This window comes from Stylophora pistillata, chromosome 9, assembly GCF_964205215.1.
Source record: "Stylophora pistillata chromosome 9, jaStyPist1.2, whole genome shotgun sequence".
NCBI lineage: Eukaryota > Metazoa > Cnidaria > Anthozoa > Scleractinia > Pocilloporidae > Stylophora > Stylophora pistillata.
In genome coordinates, this window is record NC_142527.1 from 2,206,638 (window position 1) to 2,221,010 (window position 14,373).

The window sequence follows — 14,373 nt, forward strand, 5'->3', positions numbered from 1 at the left end:
TGAGCATATTGATTTAAATAGAGCTAATGACAAGCAGGTGTAGTGACTTCAATTGCTAGTTACTAATACAATATTTTCTCGTTCAAAGTTTACTACAGAAGACAAGGAAATGATTTCTTGAAATCCTGTATCGTGCGACTATGGGAACATCTTAGGGACGGTTTTACACTTAATTCGCGAAAGAAAACTTAAAAGAAAAAAAATGGCATCGCACCCCCTGACGGAAAACGAAATTCCGCTTTTGACTTCCGCAAAAAGTCGACCAATCAATTCGCCCAAGTGAATGATAAACATCCTCTGTTTCCAAGAATAAAAGGAACCAAGAATTTACCGTCATGCAATAAGAGCATGAAATAATTCATCTATTAGCTGATGACGACGTAGCTGTGTTTATCTCAGAGAGAACCTTCAGACAATGTCAAATTTGGAATTGCTTCGTGCTGGATTTTCAGCAATCTTTGGCGAAGGTGGGCTCCCTTTTAATGACATACACGAACTGTTCGAAGTAAATTACACCATGGTGAAATTCTGCTTTAATTTGAATTCCGCAAAAAGCCGACCAATCAGTTGGCCGAGTGAATGTTAAACATCCACTGTTTCCTAGAATAAAAGGAACAAAGAATTAACCGCCATGCAATATAAGCATGAAATAAGCCATCTATTCGTAGAAGACGACGTGGCTGTGTTAATTTTAGAGAGAACCTTCAGACAATGTCAGATTTGGAATTGCTTCATGCTGGATTCTCAGCAATCTTTGGTGAAGGTGGGCTCCCTTCGAATGACATACACGAACTGTTCGGAGCAACTTACACCATGATGCAACCAGTGGAGATGATTCTCCAAGATGAGCTCCCTTCGAGTGACGCGGCCGAGCTGTGCAAAGTATGTGGCGCAGTGAAGGTCCAAGGAAGATGTTCAAGGGAGCCCCAGAATCGTTGGTTTCCTTGGAGGGATGTCTTACACTACCTATTCGGAGAACCTGACACCGAGATGCAGCCTTCTCCATCCCCGGGAGCATATAGTAGTTCGTCTAGTTTGAAAAGTCGCACGATAGACGTGTTTGTGACTGGGTTACATGGCGATACATTTACTGTTAGAGCATTGAATACGCACACAGTCAGGGAGTTGAAAGCTGTTATTGAAGAAAAGACAGGAATAGACGCAAAGATGATGGGTCTGACTTACGGTGGCAAGACACTTGATGATACAGGTGAAGCCTCTTTAAGCAGCCTCGGAATTTCTCATGGCAGTAGCGTCTTCATAGTGCTGCGTTTACGTGGTGGTGGCTTACCGGGTGATTTTGGTTTCAGAGGACTTGATCCCTCATATAATTTTGATTTCAGTGATGTCAAAGATGACGGTGCGAAATACACGAGAGGAGGGCATCAATATCACCGACCGTACGGTTGGAAAAGGATGGCGATCAAAGTTCGCGGGAAATACGGAGGAGGCGACAAATGGCTTGGTCCAGACGGCATACGCACCGAAGAATCCCCAAACGAATGGGCGGTTTCGTATCACGGCACGGATGTCTCCAGCGCTCGGAAGATAGTCAAAGAAGGATATAAACCTGGTCCCAGAGCAAAGTTTGGTCCAGGCGTCTACAGCAGCCCTAGTCTGGAAATGGTTGAAAAGATGTATGCACAGTCATTCTTTTTTGGCCGAGAAGAGTACAAAATTGCCCTTCAGAATCGTGTAAATCCTAAGCGCACCCAAGTCATCCCTGCTTCAGAAACAGAAGTTGGAGCGGACTACTGGCTCACACAGAAAGATGATATTCGTCCCTATGGTGTACTTATTAAAAAAATTAAAGAAGTCTGAGAACTGAAAGAAGATAATTGTAAGCTTACTTAGACCATTCCAAAGCTTATAAGATGTTTTTTATCTCTTGACTCTCAAACAAGTTTACTGAATCGTATTTGCTAGTAGTTTGAATGCTTTATGGATAAAGTTTTCTTTCAATTTCAACTTTCGTGCACATATACGATAAATCGTGCACATATATCGTGCACATATACATCGTGCACATATAGATCGTTCACATATAGATCGTGCACATATACGATAAATTTCAACTTTGTTGTTCGCGGGTTGATTGTTTACCCTTCACTTGGGAGAAAATTGTTAGTTTTTAAAATACAGTATGAAATCATATAAAACTTCGTAACAAGTCACATAGAGAGACCGTAAAACACCTTGCGGTTTACTTTAGTTCTTTCAATCGCTTCATGTAAATTTTCATCATAAAAATTCTTTTAAGAGTTTATTTCAAGCACCGTTTTACAAAAACAATTCGAGTTTAGGCGCAAAAAACATGAGCCATGGGGGGAGTAAAAGTCATTAGCTGATTGACTTTAATGAAATCGGACCCATGTGTTTCTTTCGCAAATGTTTCTGAAATCGCCAGCGATTAAACGCTGCAAGTTACTGGAAGGAAATATATGGCAAGAGGGTGTTTCGACAACCAAATTTTGGAGTGAGATCACCGCTTTTATCAGCCGTTATTTAAATATGAAATACCCGGTCACTCATTTACAAGTCATTGAATAAGAATAGCATTTATTGTGTTATGCCTCGTTCCTCAAAGCTTCCCGACACATATAAATAAGGTGGACCAAAGTGGCCGGGTATTCCGGAGTAGCTCAACGGAGATATTTAGGATATGTTGATACGAGGGAAGCGTTAGTTTTTTTAGTATTATTTCGAGACCATTATGTAAAGTCAATTTCACAATCAACCCTGTGCAAGGAGGGAAATTTCTCGGTAGATATTTATTATACACACGTTTCATGGCTATTCAAACATTGTCAAAATCCATGGCTGAAAAACAGCAGCCAAAACAGCGATAATAACGTTCCATGGCTTCCCATGATTGACGTAAATGTTTGTCATCCGACTTCAGCTTCAGGGGCATGATGCTGCAACGTTCTAGAATGCTTAATTATTTATCTAGTCATGTTTAGCCGAGCTGATACTGATTTGTAAACAGAATACGATGCAAATATATAGAATATTCCAGACTGTTGAGCATATTGATTTAAATAGAGCTAATGACAAGCAGGTGTAGTGACTTCAATTGCTAGTTACTAATACAATATTTTCTCGTTCAAAGTTTACTATAGAAAACAAGGAAATGATTTCCTGAAATCCTGTATCGTGCGACTATGGGAACATCTTAGGGACGGTTTTACACTTAATTCGCGAAAGAAAACTTAAAAGAAAAAATATGGCATCGCACCCCCTGATGGAAAACGAAATCCTGCTTTTGACTTCCGCAAAAAGTCGACCAATCAATTCGCCCAAGTGAATGATAACATCCTCTGTTTCCAAGAATAAAAGGAACCAAGAATTTACCGTCATGCAATAAGAGCATGAAATAATTCATCTATTTGCTGATGACGACGTAGCTGTGTTTATCTCAGAGAGAACCTTCAGACAATGTCAAATTTGGAATTGCTTCGTGCTGGATTTTCAGCAATCTTTGGTGAAGGTGAGCTCCCTTCGAGTGATATACACGAACTGTTCGAAACAACTTACACAAAGATGCAACCAGTGGAGATGGCTCTCCAAGATGGGCTCCCTTCGAGTGACAAACACGAACGGAGCGAAGTATGTAACGCTATGAATGTTCAAGGAATATGTCCAAGAGAGGGCCAGAGATGCGAACCGCTCGAATCGACTTCCACCATGACACAACCTTTTCCATCTTTAGGAGTAGGTGAAGGTTTGCCTTATTGCAGAGATCGCACGATCGATGTGTCTGTGATTGGGTTACAAGGCGAAATAGTCCTTGTTAGAGCACTGAAGACGCACACAGTCAGGGTGTTGAAAGCTGTCATTGAAGAAAAGACAGGAATAGACGCAAAGATGATGAGTCTGACTTACGGTGGCAAGACACTTGATGATACAGGTGAAGCCTCTTTAAGCAGCCTCGGAATTTCTCATGGCAGTAGCGTCTTCATAGTGCTGCGTTTACATGGTGGTGGCTTACCGGGTGATATTGATCCCAGCGGATTTGATCCCTCATACGATTTTGATTTCAGTGATTTCAAAGATGACGGTGAGAAATACACGAGAGGAGGGCATCAATATCACCGACCGTACGGTTGGAAAAGGATAGCGATCAAAGTTCGTGGGAAATACGGAGGAGGCGATGAATGGCTTGGCCCAAACGGCATACGCACCGAAGAAGCCCTAAACGAATGGGCGGTTTCGTATCACGGCACGCAGGTCTCGAAAGCCCGGAAGATAGTCAAAGAAGACCTTACACCTGGTCCCAGAGCAAAGTTTGGTCCAGGCGTCTACAGCAGCCCTAGTCTGGAAATGGTTGAAAAGATGTATTCACGGCCATTCCAGTTTGAGGGGAAAAACTTCAAAATTGCCTTTCAGAATCGTGTCAATTCTAGGCGCGTCCAAATCATCCCTGCTACACAAACAGAAGTTGGAGCGGACTACTGGCTCACGCAGAAAGACGATATTCGTCCCTATGGTGTACTTATTAAAGAAATTAAAGAAGTCGAAGAATTTAAAGAAGAAAGTTGTACGCTTTTTTAAACCATTCCTGAGCTCACAAGATGTATTTTAGATCGTGACCCTCAGGCAAGTTTACTGAATCGTATTTGCTGGTAGCTTGATTGTTTTATGGATAAAGTTTTCTTTCAATTTCAACTTTGCTGTTCGCGGGTTGATTGTTTATTCTTCACTTGGGAGAACATTGTTAGCATTCAAAATATAGTATGAAATCATATTAAACTTGAAGCCACAGTGGCCATCATTTGGGCTCGCCTCTATGATGGGGGTGTTAAGCTTTCGTAGCAAGTCACATAGAGAGACCGTAAAAACCCTCGCGGTTTACTTTAGTTCTTCAATCGCCTCCCGATACATGTAAATAAGGTGGACCAAAGTGGCCGGGTATTCCGAAGTACTTCAACAAATTTTCAGGACATGCCGATACGATGGAAACACAAGTTTTTTAGCAATATTTCGAGACCATTACGCAAAGTCAATTTCGTAATCAACCCTGACGCAAGGAGGGAAATTTATTGGTAGATATTTATTTTATATAGGTTTCATGGTTATTCAAACATTGTTAAAATCTATTACTGAAAAAGAATTGCCAAAAAAGCAATGAAAATTCTCCATGGCTTCCCATGGTTGACGTAAATGTTTGTCATCTAACTTTGGCTTCAGAGGAATGTTGCTGCAACGTTCTAGAATACACACCAAGATGCTTAATTTTATCTAGTCATGTTTAGTCGAGCTGATGCTGAATATGAATGCAAATATATAATATATTCCAGACTGTTGAGCATATTAATTTAAATGGACCTAATAACAAGCAGGTGTAGTTAAGATAAGCTGTCATAAAACTCTGTGTTGCAGACTACACGTGATTAATACAATATACAATATTTATATAAGCATGAAATAAGCCATCTATTCGTAGAAGACGACGTGGCTGTGTTCATTTTAGAGAGAACCTTTAGACAATGTCAAATTTGGAATTGCTTCATGCTGGATTCTCAGCAATCTTTGGTGAAGGTGGGCTCCCTTCGAATGACATACACGAACTGTTCGAAGTAAATTACACCATGGTGAAATTCTGCCTTAATTTGAATTCCGCAAAAAGCCGACCAATCAGTTGGCCGAGTGAATGATAAGCATCCACTGTTTCCTAGAATAAAAGGAACAAAGAATTAACCGTCATGCAATATAAGCATGAAATAAGCCATCTATTCGTAGAAGACGACGTGGCTGTGTTCATTTTAGAGAGAACCTTTAGACAATGTCAAATTTGGAATTGCTTCATGCTGGATTCTCAGCAATCTTTGGTGAAGGTGGGCTCCCTTCGAATGACATACACGAACTGTTCGAAGTAAATTACACCATGGTGAAATTCTGCCTTAATTTGAATTCCGCAAAAAGCCGACCAATCAGTTGGCCGAGTGAATGATAAGCATCCACTGTTTCCTAGAATAAAAGGAACAAAGAATTAACCGTCATGCAATATAAGCATGAAATAAGCCATCTATTCGTAGAAGACGACGTGGCTGTGTTCATTTCAGAGAGAACCTTCAGACAATGTCAAATTTGGAATTGCTTCATGCTGGATTCTCAGCAATCTTTGGTGAAGGTGGGCTCCCTTCGAATGACATACACGAACTGTTCGGAGCAACTTACACCATGATGCAACCAGTGGAGATGATTCTCCAAGATGAGCTCCCTTTGAGTGACGAGGCCGAGCTGTGCAAAGTATGTGGCGCAGTGAAGGTCCAAGGAAGATGTTCAAGGGAGCCCCAGAATCGTTGGTTGCCTTGGAGGGATGTCCTACACTACCTATACGGAGAACCTGACACCGAGATGCAGCCTTCTCCATCTCTGGGAGCATATAGTAGTTCGTCTAGTTTGAGAAGTCGCACGATAGACGTGTTTGTGACTGGGTTGCATGGCGATACATTTACTGTTAGAGCACTGAATACGCACACAGTCAGGGAGTTGAAAGCTATTATTGAAGAAAAGACAGGAATAAATGCAAAGATGATGAGTCTGACTTACGGTGGCAAGACACTTGATGATACAGGTGAAGCCTCTTTAAGCAGCCTCGGAATTTCTCATGGCAGTAGCGTCTTCATAGTGCTGCGTTTACATGGTGGTGGCTTACCGGGTGATATTGATCCCAGCGGATTTGATCCCTCATATGATTTTGATTTCAGTGATGTCAAAGATGACGGTGCGAAATACACGAGAGGAGGGCATCAATATCACCGACCGTACGGTTGGAAAAGGATAGCGATCAAAGTTCGCGGGAAATACAGAGGAGGCGACGAATGGCTTGGTCCAGACGGCATACGCACCGAAGAATCCCCAAACGAATGGGCGGTTTCGTATCATGGCACGAATGTCTCCAACGCCCGGAAGATAGTCGAAGAAGGCTTTAAACCTGGTCCCAGAGCAAAGTTTGGTCCAGGCGTCTACAGCAGCCCTAGTCTGGAAATGGTTGAAAAGATGTATGCACAGTCATTCTTTTTTGGCCGGAAAGAGTACAAAATTGCCCTTCAGAATCGTGTAAATCCTAAGCGCACCCAAATCATCCCTGCTTCAGAAACAGAAGTTGGAGCGGACTACTGGCTCACACAGAAAGATGATATTCGTCCCTATGGTGTACTTTTTAAAGTAATTAAAGAAGTCTAAGAACTGAAAGAAGATAATTGTAAGCTTACTTAGACCATTCCAAAGCTTATAAGATGTTTTTTTATCTCGTGACTCTCAAGCAAGTTTACTGAATCGTATTTGCTAGTAGCTTGAATGCTTTATGGATAAAGTTTTCTTTCAATTTCAACTTTGTTGTTCGCGGGTTGATTGTTTACCCTTCACTTGGGAGAAAATTGTTAGTATTTAAAATATAGTATGAAATCATATAAAACTAGAAGCCAAAGTGGCCATCATTTGGGCTCGCCTCTGGGGACTGTTTAGCTTTCGTAGCAAGTCACATAGAGAGACCGTAAAACACCTCGCGGATTACTTTAGTTCTTTCCATCGTTGCACGTGAACTTTTATCATAAAAATTCTTTAAGAGTTTATTCTAAGCACCGTTTAACGTAAACAATTCGAGTTTAGGGGCAAGAAAATATGAGCTGGGGGAGCAATAAAAATCATTAGCTGATTGACTTGATGAAATCGGATCCATGTGTTACTTTCGCAAATATTCCTGAAATCGCCAGGGGTCGGGTTAAACGCTGCAAGTTACTGGAAGGAAATATCATGATGGCAAGAGGGTGTTTCGACAACCAAATTTTGGAGCGAGATCATTGCTTTCATCAGCCTTTTTTGAGGCATCAAATACTCGGACACTCATTTGCGTGTCATTTAATAAGAAGAGCATCTGTTGCGTTATGCCTCGTTCCTCAAAGCCTCCCGAAACATATAAGTAAGGTGGACCAAAGTGGCCTGGTATTTCGATGTAGCTCGATAGATTTTTATAGGATATGTTGATACGAGGGACGCGTGAGTTTTTTTAGCAATATTTCGAGACCATTACCCAAGGCCAATTTCACAATCAACCCTACGCTAGGAGGGAAATTTATCGGTAGATGCTTGTTATATACAGATTTCATGGTTATTCAAACATTGTTAAAATCCAGTTTTGAAAACAGCGGCCAAAAAGTGATCAGATCTCTCCATCGCTTACCTTGATTGACGTAAATGTTTGTCATCCAACGTTAGCTTCAGAGGCATATTGCTGTAACGTTCTAGCCGAATAAACTTGAGCACCAGTATGCTTAATTGTTTATCTAGTCATGTTAAGTCGAGCTGATACTGGTTTGTAAACAGAATAGGATGCAAATAAACTGAGTATTCAAGACTGTTAAGCATTTAAATTGAGCCAACGATAAGCAGGTGTAGTTAAGATAAGCTGTCAATAAAACTTTGTGTTGCAGACTACAAGGGACTGATACAATATTTTCTCGTCCAAAGTTTACAATAGAAAAGAAAGCAATGAGTTATAAATTCTGTATCGCGTAAGTATGGGAACATCTTAAGGACGGTTTTTCACTTAATTCGCGAAAGAAAACTTAAAAGAAGAAAATGGCATCGCAAGGAAAATGAAATTCTGCCTTTGACTTCCGGCCAATAAATTCGCCGAAGTAGATGATAAACATCCTCTGTTTCCAAGAATAGAAAGAACAAAGAATTAACCGCCAAGCAATAAGAGCGTGAAATAACTCATCTATTCGCCGAAGACGAAGTGGCTGTGTTCATCTCAGAGAGAACCTTCAGACAATGTCAAATTTGGAATTACTACATGCCGGATTTTCGGCCATCTTTGGTGAAGGCGGGCTCCCTTCGAGTAACATAGACGAACTGTTCGAAGCAACTTACACCATGATGCAACCATTTACATCTCAAGGAGCAAGTAGAGGTTCGTTTAGTTTGAAAAGTCGTATGATAGACGTGTTTGTGTTTGGGTTACAAGGCGAAATATTCACCGTTAGAGCACTGAATACGCACACAGTCAGGGAGTTGAAAGCTATTATTGAAGAAAAGACAGGAATAGACGCAAAGATGATGAGTCTGACTTACGGTGGCAAGACACTTGATGATACAGGTGAAGCCTCTTTAAGCAGCCTCGGAATTTGTCATGGCAGTAGCGTCTTCCTAGTGCTGCGTTTACGTGGTGGTGGCTTACCGGGTGATATCAACCCCAGCGGACTTGATCCCCCTTACAATTTTGATTTCAGTGATTTCAAAGTTGACGGTGAGAAAGACATAATAGGAGGGCATCAATATCACCCACCGTACGGATGGAATAGAATAGCGGTTAAAGCTCTTAGCAAGTACGGTGAAGGCGATAGTTGGCTCGGTCCAGACGGCATACGCATCGAAGGAGCCCCAAACGAGTGGGCGGTTTCTTATCACGGCATGAATATTGAGAATGCTGACAAGATTATCAAAGAGGGCTATAAACCTGGCCCCGGAGACTTGTTTGGTAAAGGTAATTACAGCAGTCCCAGTCTTAAAATGGTTGAGAAGGGTTACACACAACCATTTACCCACAAGGGAAAGTCTTATAATATTGCTTTTCAGAATCGTGTCAATCCTGGCCGCGTCAAAATCTTTCCGCCTGAAAAAAACACGTGTTGATGCGGAATACTTGGTGACTCAGAAAGCCGTCCCTATGGTGTGCTTCCCTATGGTGTGCTCATTAAAGAAGATAAGTGAATTTGTGAGCCTTTTTTATACCGTTTCAGCGCTCACAAGCCCAAGATTAACCTTTCCTTCGTGTCAACCTTTGCTGGTCAGTAGATTGTTTATACATTCTTTCGAAGAACATTTTTGATTTTAATAATGGTACAAAACAATTGTAAAAGAAATGTAAACGAACCTAACAAATGCTTTAATTGATGTTGGAAGTGCAGGCAGATCTATCTGGCTCGCCACAGTTGATGCACGGTAACTTGTCTTATTTAATTTTAGCTTAAAAAGCATATTGTTGTAATTTTTAAGAATACATTTGAGAATATTCTGTTGTTTGTCTTATTTACCATGTCTTGTTTGGTCATACTGTTACTGATAGGCTAAAACAATGCTCCAAATTAAAACTATAACTACCATTTAGAAATTCCTATGTGTAACAAAGTTTTTTGGGGGTCGCTTTTGAAGCTTATCATTTGTAGAAACTTGTCTCGAAAGAGGAAAAATTTCCAAGAAATCGCTTTGCACTTTACACCCGTGATGTCAAGCCTATGATTAAAACTAAAAGTTCTCGTTGCATTCACTAGTAATCATATTGAAAACAAACCTCTGATCTGGATCTTCTTGACTAACTTGAATCAAAATGTTTATTTTTGCTGTTTTAAATTCGAGATGAAATAAAGGCTTGTTGTTGTTGTTGTTGTCCAAAAGGTAAATGACATCTAATGCCGTCATTTCTTACAAACTTTCCTCTTCTTAAACAGAAGGTGGTCCCCGAACATTTCAGGTTAGCTGAGTTCGTAATCATGGCATTCGCACACCGCCATCAATCCGAATAACTTCACCATTCATCATTTTATTTTCAATGATTGTTTGTACAAGTTGCGCAAACTCCGTTGGGTCTCCAATGCGCTTGGGAAATGGAACAATCTGAGCCATCTTCTGTTGTTCTGATGGTTCTGGTCTTGATTTGGTTAACATTGGAGTTAAGAACATTCCTGGTTTTGGAAAAAGAGAGGGTTCATTCAATTTGTCGTAAGTTAACAATAACATTGGAAGGAAGCTGTAATTAAAGGAATTGCAGAGAAATAAGCCCCAAAAATTTAGACTTACACAGGATTCGACTCATTTACCTGGTGCAATTGCATTCACTCTTATGCCATGCTGTCCCAGATCTCTTGCCATAGGAAGTGTCATAGAATTAATAGCTCCTTTTGTTGCCGAATAAGCCACTTTTCCAGACTGTCCATCATACGCATGAATACTGGAGGTGTTTATAATCACTCCTCTCTCCCCACCCTCATCAGGTTCATTTGTAGCCATCTGTTCCGCTGCGAGTCGAGTCACATTGAATGTTCCGGTCAAGTTGATCTACAAAAACATTCCTGAAAATTAGTGGGTGATTAAAAAAGTTTCATGAGCTTTTGATCATCGAAAAAGAGTAAGTGGAAAGTTTGTGCAAATCAGCTATATCGGTACTGTGTTTCATGCAGCATCTTGTGACGTTCATTGAGGACAATTTTCTTGTCCGAAATAGCCCCCTACCCCTTCTTTCCCCTTCTATCTTGCAGACCAATCATGTTCACAAACAGTTCAGTTTTTGAACAAAATTGGATCAGGGGGTCCGTGGAAAGAAGCAAAAGAGATATAAAAAGTGTAAAAATTTTGTGCTTGAGAGAATTAATTCAAATCTTACAAGTTACGGGGAAGGGGGTATTCTACTTGCCACAGGTTCGTGATTTCAAAAGTCTTTAACTTGAGCTTGTAATTCCATGAATTCTAACATCAGGAGTATTTCTTGAACTAGATGTGGGCACACATTTCTGAGAAGTTTTCTAGAATGGAGAAAGGCTAGAAGCCACAAAATCTTTCAAAAGGGGTAATATGAGTTGGCGTTTTTCTTGGATCAGGAGTCATTTTGGGTGTTAACTCGATTAGAAGTGGGTTTATATTTTAAGATCTAGGAAGCACACAACCATCAAAAATGTACTCATGAACCCATTCTTGACATCACACAGAATTTCTCCAGGTTTCTGTAGCATGAGTCAGGTGAATTCCTGGTCCTCTCAGGGGTTAGTCGGCTCTAGTCCATTGCAGACAACCCTCAATGATAATTGATAGAGTTTCCTGACAACTCTTGACCTTTGGTACCTGTTTGTGGAGAGAGGAATCTATCACCCACCCCTTCCCTTAAAAAAATGTAGAACCAAAAGATTATCCAGAGTCAAGCCCAATAAAATTCCAAATTATTGGTTAAGTGGGTACTTGTTGCTCTAAAGGGTAGGCATTCCTAACAATCTAATGTGAGATAACTAGTATCACTGGTTTGTCAGTACCCAATCAAAGGACTGATTTCAGCAAGCATTTGAATTTCACCAGGTTTGTTGGCCTCAGGTTTCAAACTGCTCACCCCCCTCCCCTAAAATCAAGCTCACTAATCTTCGTACCATCAACTGTGTCTCAACTAACCTAAATTGTTGCAGGTACAGTATTCTTACATGGTTAACATTAAAAAAAGTTAATACAACCAGTTGTTTTTTTGGATTGAATACAAAGTAGTTGCATTATCATATAACTGGGGTATTACCTTCAATATTTCTTCAAATGTATGAAGAGGATGGACCTCACCCCCATCTGACAACGTCTTTGCAATTTTTACAATACCAGCAGTATTCACTGCAACACGCAGTGGACCAAACCTGTCTACAACTGTTTCAATGGCTTGCTTCACATCAATTTCTGATGACACCTGAAGACGAAAAAAAAAAAAACCATTAGACTTATCAGATCCACTTTCTCTTGATTTGTATCTCAAATGTACCTGCCTTTCATAATGATGATAATCCAGGTATCATAGATTAATACTTTGGCAGTTTAGGGACTCAGATTCTTTACAAATAAATATTGTAAGAAGAAAAGACTGATAGGGTACCTGGTTTTAGTCAGTAACAGGAAGTAAGAAATTCTGTGAGATAATTCTTGGACAGAAAGCAATTTAGTGTTGTTAAAATATAAAGCAAGATGGCTGGGTGAGAAGAGATTGGGATAATAACAAATTATTACAACACAGATTGGTGGGGCTAGATGTGTCCTGCCAGCCTCGACCCAACTTCCTTCCTACAGCGCTGTATGTTGATATTTTTTCCGGGAAAAGCCTTTCTGCTGTTTGAACTTTTTCGTTAAGTTTTTACCTCTTGGAACTTCATAGAGTTAAACACATTAAAATCTTGCTTGCCCCAATTTATTTATTTATTTATTACAGTTTCTCCAAATCTAAATTACTAAATAAATAAATAAATAGTAAATAATAAATAAATAATTAGTTCTTATCAACCAAGCGGGAGGTGTGAATGGGAGAATCTTGACGGAGGTCGCCAGTACAGACTAAATGCAGTGAGGTCTGTACCAGCAACCAAGGTCAAGATTCTCCCATACAGACTGACCTAGCTCGGTTAATAAGATGTTTATCATATGGCTGTGTCTTATATGCTAACTCTTTATATTTTTTGTACCTTTTTTTCTAGACCGGTCTAGATGCCGGTCTAGAAGGGAAAATCTAGACCACTTTCAATATTGATTTCAGCCAATCAAATTCGTGAATTTGGTAGTTCCCAGTCCCTGTGAGACACAGCCACATAATAATCTCCCATACAGACCGACCTAGCTCAGTTAATAAGATGTTTATTATATGGCTATGTCTTATATGCCAATTTTTTATATTCTTTGTACCTTTCTTTTCTAGACCAGTCTAGATGCCGGTCTAGATGGGAAAATCTAGACCGCTTTCAGTATTGATTTCAGCCGATCAAATTCGTGAATTTGGTAGTTCCCAGTCCTTGTGAGACACAGCCATATAATAATGAATAATAATAATAATGATGATGGAGAGGCAGCATCCAAAAGCATCCTAGACATCATACAAGGGATGCTCCCCAGTAAGCTGACAAAATATGTCTATAATATTAAGAAACAATTATCAGAGTATAAAATTTGATATAAAAATGTTAAATTGAATTGAATCTGAAATTCTAAGTATTTCCAAAAACTGAAGTGACTTTATGTTTAAAGCTAGAAATACTGACAGAATCCTTTATATTATTAGGAAGACTATTCCATTCATTAATAATACGGATAAAAAAGTTGACATAATTCCATTCGCTGTTTGAATTGATTAACTTGCCTCTTCAACCTTATTTATCAGTACAGACTCCGTTATCTACCTCAACATTACATCGTCATCAGATTTAAGAATAAACTTAGTTACCAGCTCCTCTCAGCCCGCCAAAGCTGACCCACGAGGTACAACCTCCGCGTAATCGCCTAGCTTACCCCTCGCTCTTCCCAACCTATCCCGTATGACCCCTATCCCGTATCCCCTACCTTGCCCCATTTTTGGCCCTACCATAGCGGAATTAATTCTTACATCAGTAGGAACAAATATACATTTTTCTCCAAGATCACTGGCGACTTTGTCTCCTTCACTCAATGGTAGATCTGCTATGACAACTCTACAGCCCTGTTGAACCAATTTCTGCGCTGTCGCACGACCTAAGCCATTGGCTCCCCCAGCGACGAGGCAAGCGACACCTTTGAGCACCGTCGCCATGTTGGGAACCGCCAGCAAGTAGTCAGCGGTGAACCGCATGAAGCACGTGTGCAAAACTTGTGAAAAGCAAAAAA

The 14,373-nt window shown here is 40.3% G+C and overlaps 5 protein-coding genes across 6 annotated transcripts; 4 read left to right on the forward strand and 1 right to left on the reverse strand.

The window, feature by feature from the left end:
- Positions 1-607: 607 nt before the first annotated feature.
- LOC148722776 (uncharacterized) lies at positions 608-3,204 on the forward strand. The gene has a single exon (XM_088732781.1). It carries the CDS (start codon positions 712-714, stop codon positions 1,819-1,821), a length of 1,110 nt encoding a protein of 369 aa, XP_088588907.1. The 5' UTR covers positions 608-711; the 3' UTR covers positions 1,822-3,204.
- Positions 3,205-3,349: 145 nt separating this feature from the next.
- LOC148722777 (uncharacterized) lies at positions 3,350-5,233 on the forward strand. Its single transcript, XM_088732780.1, has one exon. It carries the CDS (start codon positions 3,439-3,441, stop codon positions 4,552-4,554), a length of 1,116 nt encoding a protein of 371 aa, XP_088588906.1. The 5' UTR covers positions 3,350-3,438; the 3' UTR covers positions 4,555-5,233.
- A 711-nt stretch (positions 5,234-5,944) lies between these two features.
- On the forward strand, positions 5,945-7,339 carry LOC111326571 (uncharacterized). Its single transcript, XM_022930587.2, has one exon. It carries the CDS (start codon positions 6,082-6,084, stop codon positions 7,189-7,191), a length of 1,110 nt encoding a protein of 369 aa, XP_022786322.2. The 5' UTR covers positions 5,945-6,081; the 3' UTR covers positions 7,192-7,339.
- A 1,254-nt stretch (positions 7,340-8,593) lies between these two features.
- LOC111326552 (uncharacterized) lies at positions 8,594-10,038 on the forward strand. The gene has a single exon (XM_022930565.2). It carries the CDS (start codon positions 8,782-8,784, stop codon positions 9,640-9,642), a length of 861 nt encoding a protein of 286 aa, XP_022786300.1. The 5' UTR covers positions 8,594-8,781; the 3' UTR covers positions 9,643-10,038.
- LOC111326563 (3-hydroxyacyl-CoA dehydrogenase type-2) lies at positions 9,875-14,326 on the reverse strand. Of its 2 annotated transcripts, none has more exons than XM_022930576.2 (4): positions 14,117-14,326; positions 12,281-12,442; positions 10,827-11,064; positions 9,875-10,691 (listed from the first exon to the last, which is right to left on the reverse strand). In XM_022930576.2, the coding sequence occupies exons 1-4, from the start codon at positions 14,297-14,299 to the stop codon at positions 10,498-10,500; spliced, it is 777 nt and encodes a 258-aa protein (XP_022786311.1). In that variant the 5' UTR covers positions 14,300-14,326; the 3' UTR covers positions 9,875-10,497. The 2 variants fall into 2 exon arrangements, with proteins under 2 accessions (XP_022786311.1, XP_088588909.1); XM_088732783.1 differs by having other exon boundaries at positions 14,096-14,326.
- Positions 14,327-14,373: the final 47 nt, after the last annotated feature.

What these genes read in the sequence shown, in the direction of transcription:
- LOC148722776 (XM_088732781.1), top strand. Translation starts at nt 712, where the DNA reads ATGTCAGATTTGGAATTGCTTCATGCTGGATTCTCAGCAATCTTTGGT.
- LOC148722777 (XM_088732780.1), top strand. Translation starts at nt 3,439, where the DNA reads ATGTCAAATTTGGAATTGCTTCGTGCTGGATTTTCAGCAATCTTTGGT.
- LOC111326571 (XM_022930587.2), top strand. Translation starts at nt 6,082, where the DNA reads ATGTCAAATTTGGAATTGCTTCATGCTGGATTCTCAGCAATCTTTGGT.
- LOC111326552 (XM_022930565.2), top strand. Translation starts at nt 8,782, where the DNA reads ATGTCAAATTTGGAATTACTACATGCCGGATTTTCGGCCATCTTTGGT.
- LOC111326563 (XM_088732783.1), bottom strand. Translation starts at nt 14,299, where the DNA reads ATGGCGACGGTGCTCAAAGGTGTCGCTTGCCTCGTCGCTGGGGGAGCC. An exon ending in CATTTGAAGAAATATTGAAG is followed by an intron (nt 11,065 to 12,280) that starts GTAATACCCCAG and finishes ATGTTTTTGTAG; the next exon opens with ATCAACTTGACCGGAACATT. An exon ending in AGTGAATGCAATTGCACCAG is followed by an intron (nt 10,692 to 10,826) that starts GTAAATGAGTCG and finishes TTCCAAAACCAG; the next exon opens with GAATGTTCTTAACTCCAATG.